Here is a 14,527-nt window from a genome sequence, read left to right as displayed (position 1 = left end):
TTCTAAAATAGAAACTAAATTCCCTTTCTGTTCTCCGGACAGGGCTGGTGGACGAAGCCATTGACACCAAATCTCTGTTGGATGCTTCCGAAGAAGCAATTAAAAAAGACCTGGACAAGTGTAAAGTCGCCATGGCCAATATTCAGCCTCAGATGCTGGTCGCTGGGGCAACCAGCATTGCTCGTCGGGCCAACCGGATCCTGCTGGTTGCTAAGAGGGAGGTGGAGAACTCTGAGGATCCCAAGTTCCGAGAGGCCGTGAAAGCCGCCTCTGACGAATTGAGCAAAACCATCTCCCCAATGGTGGTGGATGCAAAGGCTGTGGCAGGAAACATTTCTGACCCTGGTAAGCAATGCATGGTGTGGTTCACCTCAGCTCAGAGGTTAATTCAGGAAGCTGACAGGGTGGGGAGAGAAGATGCACCCCACACCACGACATGCAAAGTCTGGGAGCAAAAACTACAGATACTTAGTTTAAGGATACTATATTAATCTTTTTCTGTTCAAAATATGTTGGACAGAATATTTTCTGCAATATTGGCAGGGTTATTGCAAGTTAGTTTCTCTGGACCGACCTCTCTGTGCTTTTTTAAAAATTTTTTTTAAAATTTGTTCTTGGCTGCGTTGGGTCTTCGTTGCTGTGCGTGGGCTTTCTCTAGTTGCAGCGAGCGGGGGCTACCCTTCATCGCGGTATGTGGGCTTCACATTGCTGTGGCTTCTCTTGTTGTGGAGTATGGGCTCTAGGCACGTGGGCTTCACTAGTTGTGGCTCGCGGGCTCAGTAGTTGTGGCTTGTGGGCTCTAGAGCGCAGGCTCAGTAGTTGTGGCGCACGGGCTTAGTTGCTCCGTGGCACGTGGGATCTTCCCGGCCCAGGGCTCGAACCCGTGTGCCCTGCATTGGCAGGCGGATTCTTAACCACTGCGCCACCAGGGAAGTCCCTCTGTGCTTTCTTAATGTCTGATTAAATAACTCCTGGTCCTGTTTAGTCATTATTTTGGAAATTTCTCAAAAGATGCATAATAACCAATTTATCAACCATTTAGCTTATGTAACTGGCATACCTTCTGCTTTTCTTAAAATGCTTTTTCTCTGGACAACATTCTTTATTTCTGTCAAATCTGGAAGGCCTAAGTTAACCTGTGGGTCTCCTAGGTGATTATCTTGATCCTACACCAAAGAATTTGGGTTTTCTTTAGCTGAATTTTGATCATTTTTTCATTACTACTAAGGATGTAACCACTCCTTTTTGTTTGGAAACATCTGAATTCCTTCCTCCTGTGAGCCTCTAGTGTTTCTAGCCTCTTCTATGAGTAGAATCCACTCAGTGTGAGAGAGTGGGAAGGAGGGGCTGCCCTGTTCGTCCCTAGCCCAGGTAAAATCTTTCTGGTTTTCTCAACCCACCATCACTGAGGCCGTGCTCAGTTTCCTAATTGGAGTTTCTAATAGTTTGAGTAGATTCCTTAATTCTGGGTGACTGGGCACAGTAGCAGCAGCTCATTGTAAGGGTTAATATGCTGAATGCCAAGTGGAGCAAAGGAGTAGGGAGAAAGGTGAGAAGTACTCCAGGGAATGTGTGCCCCATCTGAAACTTGACATCTCCCCTGTTCTGAGTGGGGCAGGCTTATCTCTCGACTGCTTTATCATGAGAGGTGATGAGCACCACCTGAGCCCAAAGTGTTCATGGCCCAGGAATGTGCTGAGTACTTGTTAGCTGTACAGGCAAGAAGGCACCCTGAGCCCTACAGGGATCAGCTTGTTTGTGCCACTTCTGACTCTTTGCAGGCCTCAGGGCATCTGCCTGGCTCTTACCTCCCTTCCCCTTCAGTCACTGCCTGTGCTGCTTACTGGCAGCTTCATATCCAGCTTTTGTTACTGGAAACCAGTTCTTCTCCTGGACAGACAGTGCTCCAGGGCACTGACCTACCCAACTGAAAGTGAGGGCGTCTGTGTTTAGGCCTGCAAAAGAGCTTCCTGGACTCAGGATACCGGATCCTGGGAGCAGTGGCCAAGGTCAGAGAAGCCTTCCAACCTCAGGAGCCTGACTTCCCGCCTCCTCCGCCAGACCTTGAACAGCTCCGAGTAAGTAAATTCAGAGAGTTTGGGAGAATTGAGCAGCAGGGTGTCGGGACTGTAGCAAGAGAGAGGTAGGCTGTTCTGGAGCCTCGGTCACTAGGTAGCTTTGTTTAACTTTTACTTGAAGCTCAGTCAGAGGCACAACTTGACTTTCATTCTTGAATCTGGTGGGGTATTAACCGAGTGCTTATGCATGGAGTGTGCTGGGTATGTGGGGGTCTTTGGTGTTGGCCTGCTCTGGTGGGAAGTGACTGGAGCAGAGGAGCTGGCTGTGGTAAGTGTGGGTGTGATGAGTGATGAGTTAGTGGGGCAAGTTAGTGAGGAGTGGGAAAATAATCTGCACAGTTTGTGGTGAGAATTTGTGTGTTCCCAGTTGACGATGACAAAACTGAGGTGGTTAGACTCTTGTGTACATTCTTCTTTCCTTCATTTGACTTTTTTTAGTAGCAAAAGTAATAAAATCCTTTTTAAAAAAAAAAAAAGTTAATTTTTCCCTAACTATAATTTAAAATCTTTTGATGCCCCACAAAGTACCATGAGTTTTTTCTTCCATAGGTAGATGGTTTAGGGGGAGGAAAGCTGAGCAATAGCTTGCAGATATAAATCCTAGAATCAGAAATAGTCATTATTTTTAGACATTTTCTCTGACAGTATTGGAAATAGCTTGTCCTTGGGAATAGCTTATCAAGGCAATAATTTGATTTACTGTCCCTGATATACTTTCCTATATTTAATGTCCCAAATTTACTTTTGCATATTTAAGTTTCTAAGTTTGTTGAGGACAAAATTGGGTCACTGTGCCCATAGCTAATGAACAGTGCTTCCCTAGCCTTCAATGCTTCTTTTTTGATTTGACTTGATTCTTTTCAGCCGGGCTATTGGTGGGTGGTAAGGGAGGGCTGTTCTGGGGAATGGACTCTTATGTGATCAATAGAGTCCTGACATTTGGAATCAAGAACTTAGAGGTCATTTGGTCTAGATATTCCTCATTGATAAAGAGGAACGCAAGGCCCAGGGGAGAAGTTGTATGCTTATGCAGCTGCCCGTCAACAGAGTCAGGACCAGAACTTAGATCTCCTTTGAGGATGCTTGGCCCGGTAGTGCTGTGCATGCCTCCCTGGGATATGTCCAAAACAGTAGGTGCTAACTTTTTGTGGAGAAAAAAGGAAGAAAATATGCTTCTGTTGAGATTGAAACAGGTGGTCCTTATGATCAGTGTGGATGGTCTGAAATGGAGTGAATGTGGGTGGCTTTTTTGGGGATGCTTTTTAAAGGAAAGGAAAGAATTCTGGTGGGGAGTAGTTCCTAGAGCCTTTACTTACAACCTGGTAATTCTTTCTTAGCTGACAGATGAGCTTGCTCCTCCCAAACCACCTCTGCCTGAGGGTGAGGTCCCTCCTCCCAGGCCCCCACCACCAGAGGAGAAGGATGAAGAGTTCCCTGAGCAGAAAGCTGGGGAGGTGATTAACCAGCCAATGATGATGGCTGCCAGGCAGCTCCATGATGAAGCTCGCAAATGGTCCAGCAAGGTAAGTAACGAAGCTCTTCTTGTTGAGAAAGGATGAAGAACCATGCACACAGCCCAGGAAGTCTATTTGGAAAATCACCCTCTCTCTGCTTTGGTTCCTGTTATTGCCAGTAGCACAATCCTCTTCTTTCTTGTGGTTTAGTGAGATGTTTCTGGTACTTGATGGTTTCTCCTTCTAGCAGCTAAAGTGAGAGCTAGGATACCTGTAGTTAGAGATGAAAGTTCTTTTCCTTCTGTCCTCTAGAGTGTCAGCTGCCCTGATGCTGGACATTTGGTCTTTTAGAAATTGCTCTTCTTTCTTGGGGTCACTGACTGTTTTTAGATGTTCTCGTGCTAATTATCCACACTACAAACATGGCACAGTCTTCTGTAGGCTCTGCTATAGCTACATGAAATATTTGCATTTTCCTTCTCTTTTCTCACAGAAGCAGGTAGATTGGTGTCTTAGAAGCCATGTGCTTTGTCCCTTTCTCAGAATCATCTTACCCCTCAACTCAAGACAGCTCCAGGCTAACTCCTACTAAACAATCTGGAAGTGTAAATATTAACATGGTTGGTGAAAATTTGGATGCTGCAGCAGTCATGTCTCGTGAGTGATGAAAAGTGAGTGGTAGCTTTTCTAGACAAGAGCTAAATATTATTGTTAACCCTGCAGTGGAAGGTGGTTCTAAGTCAGTTCTAAACTGTTTCTACCATGAACCTACATCTTTATTCCCAACATCTATTGGCCTGTGTTCATTTCACACCTTCAGCCACCTCAAGCTCTTGTAGTGAATGTAGTTCCCCAGGGACCTCCTGCACATGAAGCTGATCTTGGGTTTTTTCAGGCTGGGAATTTGACCTTGGTTTTTTAACTCTGTATTTTTCTGAACTGTTAGTTGTGAGCCCACGTTGCAAGAAGGAATGGTGACCTTGCTGGTGTTGGACCTGACCCGTGGAATCACGTATAATCATATGTCTCCAGCTGGGGCACGCACACCCCTGGGACCATTAGCAGAGTCCCAGTACACATGGGGAGTGGGGTGGGGGTGATAGTGAAGGTTGGTTTTACTCAAAGATTTTAAAGAAAATTTTTATTTATTTGTTTGTTTGTTTGGCCGTGCCACGCAGCTTGTGGGATTTTAGTTCCCTGACCAGGGATTGCACCTGGGCACCCGGCATTGAAAGTGCCGAGTCCTAACCACTGGACCGCCAGGGAGTTCCCTAAGGAAAATTTAAATTTCTTTATAAACCCAGATACACTCTAAATTATGGATGTTAAAGATTTGAAATGTTTTGTACTTTTATTTTTACTTCTTACACTCTTTTCTTTTATATTGATATCTTGCCCACATTTTAAATAAATGTACTTTTGAACTTAAAAAAAAAACAACGCAGATACATTGTGCAGTGGAACACAAAATATACATGAATTTAAAGACAAACAAAACTTAAGGGGCAGACAGCACTGGCCTACATGTTTATCCCACTCTGCCATTTGTCGCCAAAAATCCTTAGGTCTGACTGTCTCTGGAGGTTTGGAGCATCTGTGGATTGCTGACTTTGAGCTGTGTGAAGTCAGGAGCTACTTGAACCATGTGTGTTTAGGGAGGACGGGTGGTGGTATGTGTTTGTGTATCTGTCGGTCGGCTTTGTACTTTGGGACTCTGAACCCCAGCAGAAGTGGGCTGGCCTCTCCTCTAAGGAATGGGGGTGAGTTGAGTCCCGGTTGAGACAGTTTAGGTGAAAGGATTTAGAAGGTACCCAAACCCCTTGTTGGCCCTGAATCCTCCAACTTAATAGTCAGCTTTTGGAGGCAGGCTTCCTGTGCGGATTAAGACTTTCAGGAGTTGTAGCAACCTCAAATAAAATTCCACACAAACTCTTACTTCCTCTTGGTTAGAGATGTTTGATATAAAGAACCTGTGCATATAAGTGGTATTAAATTAATTCTCTCCCCCATCACGGGTCCTGTTTTCTCATGGGCACCAGTTTTGAGCTCCTCTGAACTCAGCTTTGGTCAGTTGACAAGTCCATGTGTTATCTGTGAAATATCAATAAATTGAGTTTGGGGTAAGTGCAACTGGAGAGATTCAGGGTGTACCCGAAGAACAGCTTTCTTCGTCGGCTAGTTATGGATGCAATGTGAAATTGTGAAGTGTTGTCTCTGTAGACCTTAGATAGGGAGCGCTGCTCTGAAGTGTGGGTTTTCCCAAAGGTGGTTGCTGGATGAGATGTCTTCTTGAGGCTCCTTCTAGCTGGGTGATTGTAGGGTATTTGATAAGTCCTCTTCACTCACCATTGTGTTTTTCTTGCCTCTTTCCTGGTTTGATATCTGTTGCCTCAAATGTATCATTTTCAATTCTGGAAGTTTTAACCCCTGAAGGAAGTAATCTGTGTCTGGCAGCTGCAGAGCTGACCCAAGACATTTTCTGTTTCCTGGAAGCTGTAGAACAGTGTTCATATGAGCCAGCAGTTGTTCACATTGTTCTGTTCAAAGCAACTTGTGTGGTTCCATTTACTTTTTCCCTCTGGATTCCTTTTAAAGTTAATAAGCTACTATTGTTTGGTCGTTTGGCTTCTCAGAAATGTTCTGACCTGAGAATCACTCTTTGGTAGTAAGTGTATACAAAAGGAATGCCACTTTCTTTCTTAGTATAAATATTTCTCTGGAAACCGTTTGCTACTGGCGTAAGCCTCTTTCCTTTACTGTGAACAGGCCAGTGCCGGAGGCTGAGAATTCCCCCTTCTGTGGAGCTCGGTTCATCTGACTCCTGGAGAGTCTCCATTTTCTTTCCCATCCTAGGCAAGCTTTGGTTACTAAACCAGCTGAAGCTCAGTTGCCCAAGCCCTATACTGCTCTTACTAACACTGTCCCTGTTTCTCACCCTTCCTGCCATCGACCAAGCCGGGTAACCCAGCCGCTGAGGTGGGTGTAAGTGCTGTAGCTGAGGCAGATGCGGCTGCTGCTGTTGGGTCCCCTGTCCCCCCTGACATGGAAGACGATTACGAACCTGAGCTGCTGCTAGTGCCATCCAGTCAGCCGGTCAACCAGCCCATTCTGGCAGCGGCTCAGTCATTGCATCGGGAAGCTACCAAGTGGTCTAGTAAGGTACTGATTAGCGCCCCCAGCTGGGGCTGCTCCATATGCATCTGGCCATGTGCAGCCTTGACACATTGCATCACTCATGATCTGTGCGGGTCCTGTGAGTCTGAGCCGGGCGGGCATCTGTCTGTCTGCACCTTGTTGTTAGGACTGGCTTCACAAGTTTGATAGGTCTGCTAATGCCAGATTAACTGGATTGCATTTATGTTTGGGGGTTAGAGAGATGGGGTCACTTTTTGAAAGGATTCCTTTTCTTACTGACCTTGTGGCCAATATTGGAACCTTAAACCCCTTGGGAAGCCGTGGACGCCTCTCTCAGTGACTTTCAGGTCAGGAATCATTGTAGACCATTAAGAGGTCATCTGGCCTGATCACTGGACTTTGCCTGTCCCCCACCCATCCCCCCTCCTCGCTGACCTCTCACTGATGGCTCAGGCAGAGTTGATCAGCGTGAGGAGGGTTTCTGGGGAGGGCTGCTTGCTGTCCTGCACTCGGCTGTGGGGCAGATGCTGGCCTTCATGGGAGCCCACGGGGAAGGGGGCTTCACTGACTGGCTTGTTCAGGGGTTTCAGTGGGAGAGGGGGTGTGAGTAGGGAACAGATTGCGCTCAAATCTGCAGGACAGGAACCAACGGAGCTTTGGCCTTAGGGAGTGGGGGATGGGAGCAATCACTTTTTTCCCTTTGAAGGTGGCATGTTGCAAGAAGAAAGGGTTTGAAGAGTGATGGGTAATAAATAACTAACCCTGGCACTACACTGTCCTCTAACCAAGGTCATGAAATCCTGGAATGATCCCAGGTCTGCACTGGAAGAGGTGGGCCCAGCCAGCCTTGTCTAACATACCCCTATTCTCATGAGTTCTTCCCATGCCTGTGTTCTCTCTGGCCCCAGTTACTGCCCCGGATGTTATACACCCTCCAGCGTAAATGATCAGCCACTTATGGTACCTGTGGAGGTTTCTCACAGAGCACCCTGCAGTGGCATGGTTTGTGTATGTCTCACTGCATTGTCTAGAAATTGAAAAGCATGAGGGGAAAAATGCGTAGGGCCTGGCCTTTTAGGTAGTTTTGAACAATGCATTTATTATTTTTGGTTGTTATCAGCCAAAATATCAGCCTTTTGAAGGCATAAAGTAAATTACTTGTACATTTCCTTATTATGACCCATGAGGGTTTTAATGAACCAAAATGCCCAGTGTAAGATAAACTGCTGTTAGTTGGAGTGAGGGTTGCATTTACGGCTTGACTCACGATTTTTATTTTCCCAACGCCTCCCCCAGCATCCTCTTAACTGTGAAAGTTTCTTTAATTGAAGCCACTTAGCTGAGAGGACTGAAGAATTGACTCTTGGCCTTTTTAAATGTGAAAAATTAAAATAACATGTTCCTTTAGGCTGAGAGTAGACAAGAGGCAGTAGAGGGAGGGCAGGAGCAGACTAGGTCAGAAAAAAATTTTTTTTCACCAAGGCTAATAGTTACTTGGTTTAAATTCTAGTTCAGCAGCGACAATCATTGGCTGCTGTTTGTAACAAGGGTAAGGATAAAGAGAATGATTTCAGCATCTAGAAAGGCTCATCTGTATTTTTCCCTTCAGGCCAGCTGTACTGCTTTCCCCCCACAGAAAGGAAAATGCCTGTTTAACCAACTTCTTGGGCCCATCCCCAATTTATTGACATGATTAACCTGGAAATGCTGAAATGCTTGTTTAGTGCTATGCCTGGGGCTCACATGTTGCCCTTTCAGATTAATATCCAAGTGTTTTTTGGTCCGGTGATCTCTCCCTCTCTCTCTCTCACTCTGAGTGCTGGGGAGAGTACCCTGGCTCACTCTTCTCTTTATTTCTCCTGTGCTATCCATATCACTCAAGAATAGTCTGTATATCTTCTTCTCACCCTTCCAGAGGGCTGCTAGAGCAGCAGGCTCCCTCCTCTCTTCTCTGTGCTTCTACTTCCTTCCCTAACTTGGCCAGAGTATGGGCTGAGCTCACACTGTATCTTGCTTCTCTCTAGGGCAATGACATCATTGCAGCAGCCAAGCGCATGGCTCTGCTGATGGCTGAGATGTCTCGGCTGGTCAGAGGGGGCAGCGGTACCAAGCGGGCACTGATTCAGTGTGCCAAGGACATAGCCAAGGCCTCAGATGAGGTGACTCGGTTGGCCAAGGAAGTTGCCAAGCAGTGCACAGATAAGCGGATTAGAACCAACCTCTTACAGGTACTCAGGAAAAGTGTGTGTGTGTGGGGGGTGGGCAGGGGGTAGGGTGCAAAGCAGGAGAGAGAAAACTGGGTGAGCAAGGAGGAGGAGGTATTTCAGAATGGGAAGAAATAGCAGAAAGGAGAAATACACATGTGTATTTGGGAAAGAGAGATACAGGCAAGTTTATTTCTGAATCAAATGAAAGAATTTTAATGCTTCCATGTCTGGACAGAAGGACTATACTGATCCTAGGGGGAAAACAATTGGAATCCTGCTGCTGATTTACTGAATGCTTTCTGCATGCCAGCCACAGAGAATACAGAGGTGAATTAAGTCTGGTCCTCAGGGAGCTTGTGGACAAGAAAAACAAACATACTAAATTAAATTTTCTTTTTAGGTATGCGAGCGAATCCCAACCATAAGCACCCAGCTCAAAATCCTGTCCACGGTGAAGGCCACCATGCTGGGCCGGACCAACATAAGTGACGAGGAGTCTGAGCAGGTATGTGCTTCTGACTTCTCGCCAGCAGCTTCTATGCCACTTGATAGCAATTTAATTCAGCCTTGAGGAAATGTTACCTGTGAAATGGGTATTCAGTATGTAGGATGGAGTCTTCAGTTCTCTTAGAAGGGCATCTATGTTGGAGAGATGCATCAGAAATTTGGAAAGGGAAGTAAAAAGCTCTTGTGCAACTCTTGTCATTTTACAGTTGAGAAATTGAGGCCTTGGGAGGTTAGGGAGGTTAAGTGAATCAGCAGCAGTTAGGACTCTACTCGGTTCTTTTCCTCCCTGGAATAGGTTTGGCTCTGTCGAGGCCTCCAGTGCCTGTTCAGTCCTGCTCACTCTATCCTTCTGGCTGGTGAATTTCTGTTTCCTTGTTCTCTGGGTGATAAGTACCTCAGGGAGGATGAATAATGTAGGCTTTTCAGGGGCATGAGGTGGTTAGGCCTGTGCTGAGGCTGAAATGACATCTCAAACGAGGTGCTTCTCTTTTGGTTTCTTTGACAGAGAATGAAATAAAGATGGTGGGAGTGTTTGCTTAAGTGTTTTTTTTTTTTTTTTTTTTTTAAAGATAATTTCACAGGTTGGGTCAGATTTCCCTTTATTTTTTTTAGTCTTATTTTTTAAAAAAATTTTATTTATATATTTATTTTTGGCTGTGTTGGGTCCCCGTTGCTGCACGCAAGCTTTGTTGCTGCACGTGAGCTAGTTTCTCTAGTTGCCGCGAGCGGGGGCCACTCTTCATTGCGGTGCGCTGGCCTTCCATTGCGGTGGCCTCTCCTGTGGAGGAGCACGGGCTCTAGGTGCGCGGGCCCCAGCAGCTGCGGCACGTGGGCTCTAGAGCGCAGGCTCAGTAGCCGTGGCGCACGGGCCCTGCTGCTCCGCGGCATGTGGGATCCTCCGGGACCAGGGCTCGAACCCGTGTCCCCTGCATAGGCAGGCGGACTCCCAACCACTGCGCCACCAGGGAAGTCCTTAAGTGTTTCTTGTATGTATCTCGGCAGTCACAGTTTTTTCTCTTCCCTGCCTCCTGGAAACGTGGCTCAGGTCTTCTCAGAAAGCCCTCATTTGAGCACCTCTTCCTCTCCTTATTTCCTCTCTAGTAGGCTCTGCTATGAGCCAGACTTACAATTTCTTCTTATGGAAGGTAGCACATCTTTTGTTGAACTGCTCAGACAAGGCTCATCATGCAATGGGATATGTATGTGGCACTGTATTACATACTATGTAGGTGAGTTAACGAAATAGACACAATCCCTCTCCTTGTCCGGGCCAGGAGACAGAGGTTAGGAGCACTTTAGAGGAACAAGGCTACTTCTCTTGGTGTCAGTAGTGCTACCTTAACTACCATGTTTTAATTCAACAGCTCTCACCATAACCCTCTCTTCTCCCAAACCATGGGAACTGGATTTTAACCTTTAACTTCCACGTATTCTAGGCAGGGTTTGGGCACTAGGCTATTTCCTGTCGTGTGATCTCTCCTGCCCCAAGAAAAGGAAATAGAAAAAACAGGGAAGAAAGGGTAAGACTCAGAGTTTCTGACCTTATCAGTTAATCAATTAGCCAACAAAAATGTATCTTGGGAGTATCTACTATGTTCCATTAAATATTCCAGTTAAAAAAAAGGAAGAAACTGACAGTGTGGTAGAATGGAAGAAACACAGGATTGCAAGTCAGAAGTTTTGAGGCTCACCCTGACTGTTGTTTGAGCTGGGCTGGCAAGTCCCCGAATCACGCTGGGCCTCAGCCTCTTTGCTGACCAAGCAAAAAGATTAACTGATTGGGAATTCTAGTCCATAGTTATGCCTCTCAGAGCCCATGAACCCTCTGAAATTGCACATACAAATTTTGTGCACGTGAGCAATTTTTTCTGGGGAGAACCCACAGCCTTCATTAAACCCTCAAAGGGTCTGTAGCTCAAAAATATTTAAGAATTAAAAAAAAAAAAAGAATTACTGAGTTAATGGATTGATAAGTTAGTTACTAGTGTGATCTTAGTCCTGTATTTTGTATGTTTACAAGATTTACTTATTTAGATTTTCATGGATTTATAAGGTGGTTGGTTCACTTGGTTATTTTTCATGTGTTAATTAAATGTTTATGAAATACCTCATGTGACAGGCACTGACGTAACACTAGGGTACAGCATAGAACAAAATTGACAAAAATTGCTGCCCTCATGGAACTTAAATTTTAGATAAAATTAGATAAAACATAAACAACCTAGGTAAAACATATAGTACATCAATTAGTGATGGTAAGTTCTGTAGAGAAAAGTGAAGAAAGAATTGGAGGATGAGGCATGCTGGGAGTTGGGAAGGTAGTTTGTGATTTAAAATAAGGTGAGCAGGAAAAGCCTCAGCAAGGTGACAACTGGGCAAAGATCTGAAGGAGGTGAGAGGTGAGCCATGGGATACCTGGGGGAAGAGCATTCTAGGTAGAGGGGACTGCAAGAGCCCGAGGTAGGGGCTTGTTTGAACACCAGGAAAGGAGTATACACTAGAAGCCATCTGAGGGTACAGTATACAATCAGTGATGGTCCAGTTTTGGGTTCTTTTTGGTGATCCAGCTATAAACCACCAGTGATGTGACAAATAGAAGGGATGCCAGGTACAGGTAGGGTAAACTGCGTTCCATTCCTGGCTTAAGCCTGTTTCAGAGGCTGGGCTCCATCAGGTACTGTGAGTAATGGAGAGCTCCTCTTTCCTTACAGGCCACAGAGATGCTGGTTCACAACGCCCAGAACCTCATGCAGTCTGTGAAGGAGACTGTTCGAGAAGCAGAAGCAGCTTCAATCAAAATTCGAACAGATGCTGGATTTACACTGCGCTGGGTTAGAAAGACTCCCTGGTACCAGTAGACACCTGGTTGAACCTGGCTAACACAGAAGCCCCTGCTGAACAGAATGAAAATGATCGGAGTCCCAGGAGCCACCCAAGATTACTGGGGGGTTGAAAGCCACATCTTGGCCTGACATAACAGAAAGGAATGGGGCCGCTTCACATTAGAAAACATTTATACTCTTGTCATGGACACTTTGAAATGTGTCTCCGTATAAAGCCTGTATTCTTGAACACGGCTTTACTTGTGCACACTCTGTCCCAATAGGCAGACGGGGTTTCTAGCCCATGGACTTCACATAAGCTCAGAATCCAAGAGTGAACACTAGCCAGACATCCTGTTCTGCCCTTGTTCCCTAAAGGACAGTTCCCTTTCTGCCCCTGTCCCCCATTCTTTCCACCAGGCTCCCAAGACCCAGGGCCCAGGCAAGTCAGTTAAGGAAATCACTGTGCCTCCAAAATTTTTTTGGGCTTTCCATGTTGCTGCTGACCCTGCCTGCCTTCCCTGGCTGTGCTACCCTGGTCCTTTTCAGGAGTGAGCTTTGCTGTTGCAGGGGAAGGTGGCCTCTGGGGAGCCCCAGCATGTGGGGCCTGGATTCACTTCCTGCCCTTCCCCAATTTAATCCTTCTAGTTTCCCACAGTACAAAACCAAATTTCACTTTGTCAGGAGGAAATCACCAAATCATGTGATTCTGTCTTTACCTCGCTCCAGAGCAATGTCTGTGCTAGGGAAACTTTCCGTCCCATATCCTGCCTCGGCCTGCCAAGGTAGCCATCCCAAGAACACACTGTGTGTCCTGGTGCTCTCTGCCACTGGAGAGGCAGAGTGGCCGGGGCGTGGCCCTGCCCATCCTCCCAGCAGGGCCAGTCCCAGGCACTCCACGCTTTGTCACTGCCTGCAGAGATCTATGCTGAGGCCTTATCATTCATTCTTAGCTCTTATTGTTCTTTCTGAGCTGAAATGCTGCATTTAATTTTTAACCAAATCATGTCTCCTGTCCTGGCTTTTGTATTCTTCCCACACCCTTCCTAAGCAAGGTTTTAAAGATATATGTTTGTTCTATAATTTTGAAAGATCGTTTTTATCCTTTTGAAATTCAGTCCTAAGAATTGGTGCTTGTCCCCAGGAGTGTCTAATGGAAAGGCAGTCCTGTCTGAAGGACACTTCCTACCTAAGGGAGGCGGTACTTGCAGACTGGAATTCTGGCACTGCTGGGGATGAATCGATGGGAAACAGTCCTCAGTGATTCCTACCTCCCTCAGCCAACAACAGCCAAGCCCCTTGCATCCTACCCTCCCTCCTAAGTACAGTTGTTAAGAGAGTAATGGGTATAATATTTAATTATCACCATAGTAAGTTTCCTATTAGCAAAGTGAGAGAAGGCAATTTTTCCTTTCTTGTACTTATCACTGCTGTCTAAGCATTCCCCAGCACATGAAACTATATTTCTTCCCAAAGCCAGAACTGGATGAGTAAAGGAGTAAGAACCCTTGCCTGAATGTCCTCCCCACCTCCAGTGTGTGTTAGACCCTAACATCAAATGTGTAAAACTTGTCTTAAGTTGGTACTGTACACTCAGGCTTCCTCTGTTTCCTTTTAACTGATGATTATTTTCAAGGCCCTCAGCATCCTTGTATAGTTGCTTACCTGATATAAATGCAATATTAATGCCTTTAAAGTATGAATCTATGCCAAAGATCACCTTTTGTTTTACTAAAGACTACTTAGAGGAAATAAGAAAAATCATGTTTGCTCTCCAAGTTCCTCCAGTGTTTTGAGACACTGGTTTACACTTTATACCAATGTGCTTTTCTCTAATATCAGTGCTCAAGACACAGTGAAGCAAATTAAAAAAAAAAAAAAAAAAAATCCCTGAATGCTGATTAGACATCACCACTAAAAAACTACATTTATAAGCTAGGATTTGTTATATGCAAATATTTTCTGCCTCTTCTGTTTAAAACAATAAAGTGCATTTATATAAATAATGCTTTAAATGATGGGTGTTATTTCAGCAAGAGCTTTTAGATCAGGTTTCTCCTTTGTTTTGAAGCATAGCCAGTGAAGCTAATCCTCAAAATGTGGGAACTAAAGATTTTTATTTAATCCAAATATTGTACTGGAAGAAGTAGAAACCAGCGGTAATATATTTACTTAACAAGATCTTTGTAATAAAGGCCAACATTGGGGATTATAAACTAGAAGGAGCAGAAGTGACAAAAGGTTAGCAGTAAGAGGAAAGCAGCCAGATGATATAGATCATCCCCTGGTTGAAGCAGTCCATCTTAGAAGATTCTGGCTGTATG

General features: G+C 45.3%; 1 protein-coding gene and 2 long non-coding RNA genes across 4 annotated transcripts in view; 1 reads left to right on the top strand and 2 right to left on the bottom strand.

Annotated features, from left to right (window-relative positions):
* Nucleotides 1–14,218, top strand: part of VCL (vinculin) — a 97,091-nt gene extending 82,873 nt beyond the window's left edge. The window contains exons 16-22 of one of the 2 annotated variants that reach the window (XM_082424921.1): nt 43–345; nt 1,954–2,078; nt 3,416–3,601; nt 6,488–6,691; nt 8,692–8,895; nt 9,275–9,379; nt 12,093–14,218. In XM_082424921.1, coding sequence (XP_082281047.1) covers nt 43–345; nt 1,954–2,078; nt 3,416–3,601; nt 6,488–6,691; nt 8,692–8,895; nt 9,275–9,379; nt 12,093–12,239 — 1,274 coding nt within the window. In that variant the 3' untranslated portion in view covers nt 12,240–14,218. The remainder of the gene's footprint in view (nt 1–42; nt 346–1,953; nt 2,079–3,415; nt 3,602–6,487; nt 6,692–8,691; nt 8,896–9,274; nt 9,380–12,092) is intronic. The other variant, XM_082424922.1, reaches the window with a different exon arrangement.
* The window catches only part of LOC309642871, a 367,193-nt gene that overhangs the window by 167,067 nt on the left and 185,599 nt on the right, over nt 1–14,527 (bottom strand). The gene's annotated exons all lie outside the window — the stretch shown is intronic.
* The window catches only part of LOC309642866, a 242,639-nt gene that overhangs the window by 89,418 nt on the left and 138,694 nt on the right, over nt 1–14,527 (bottom strand). The window lies entirely within an intron of this gene.

Source organism: Balaenoptera physalus (genome assembly GCF_965194825.1).
Source record: "Balaenoptera physalus genome assembly, chromosome: 14".
NCBI lineage: Eukaryota > Metazoa > Chordata > Mammalia > Artiodactyla > Balaenopteridae > Balaenoptera > Balaenoptera physalus.
This window is presented reverse-complemented; position numbering and strand designations above follow the sequence as displayed.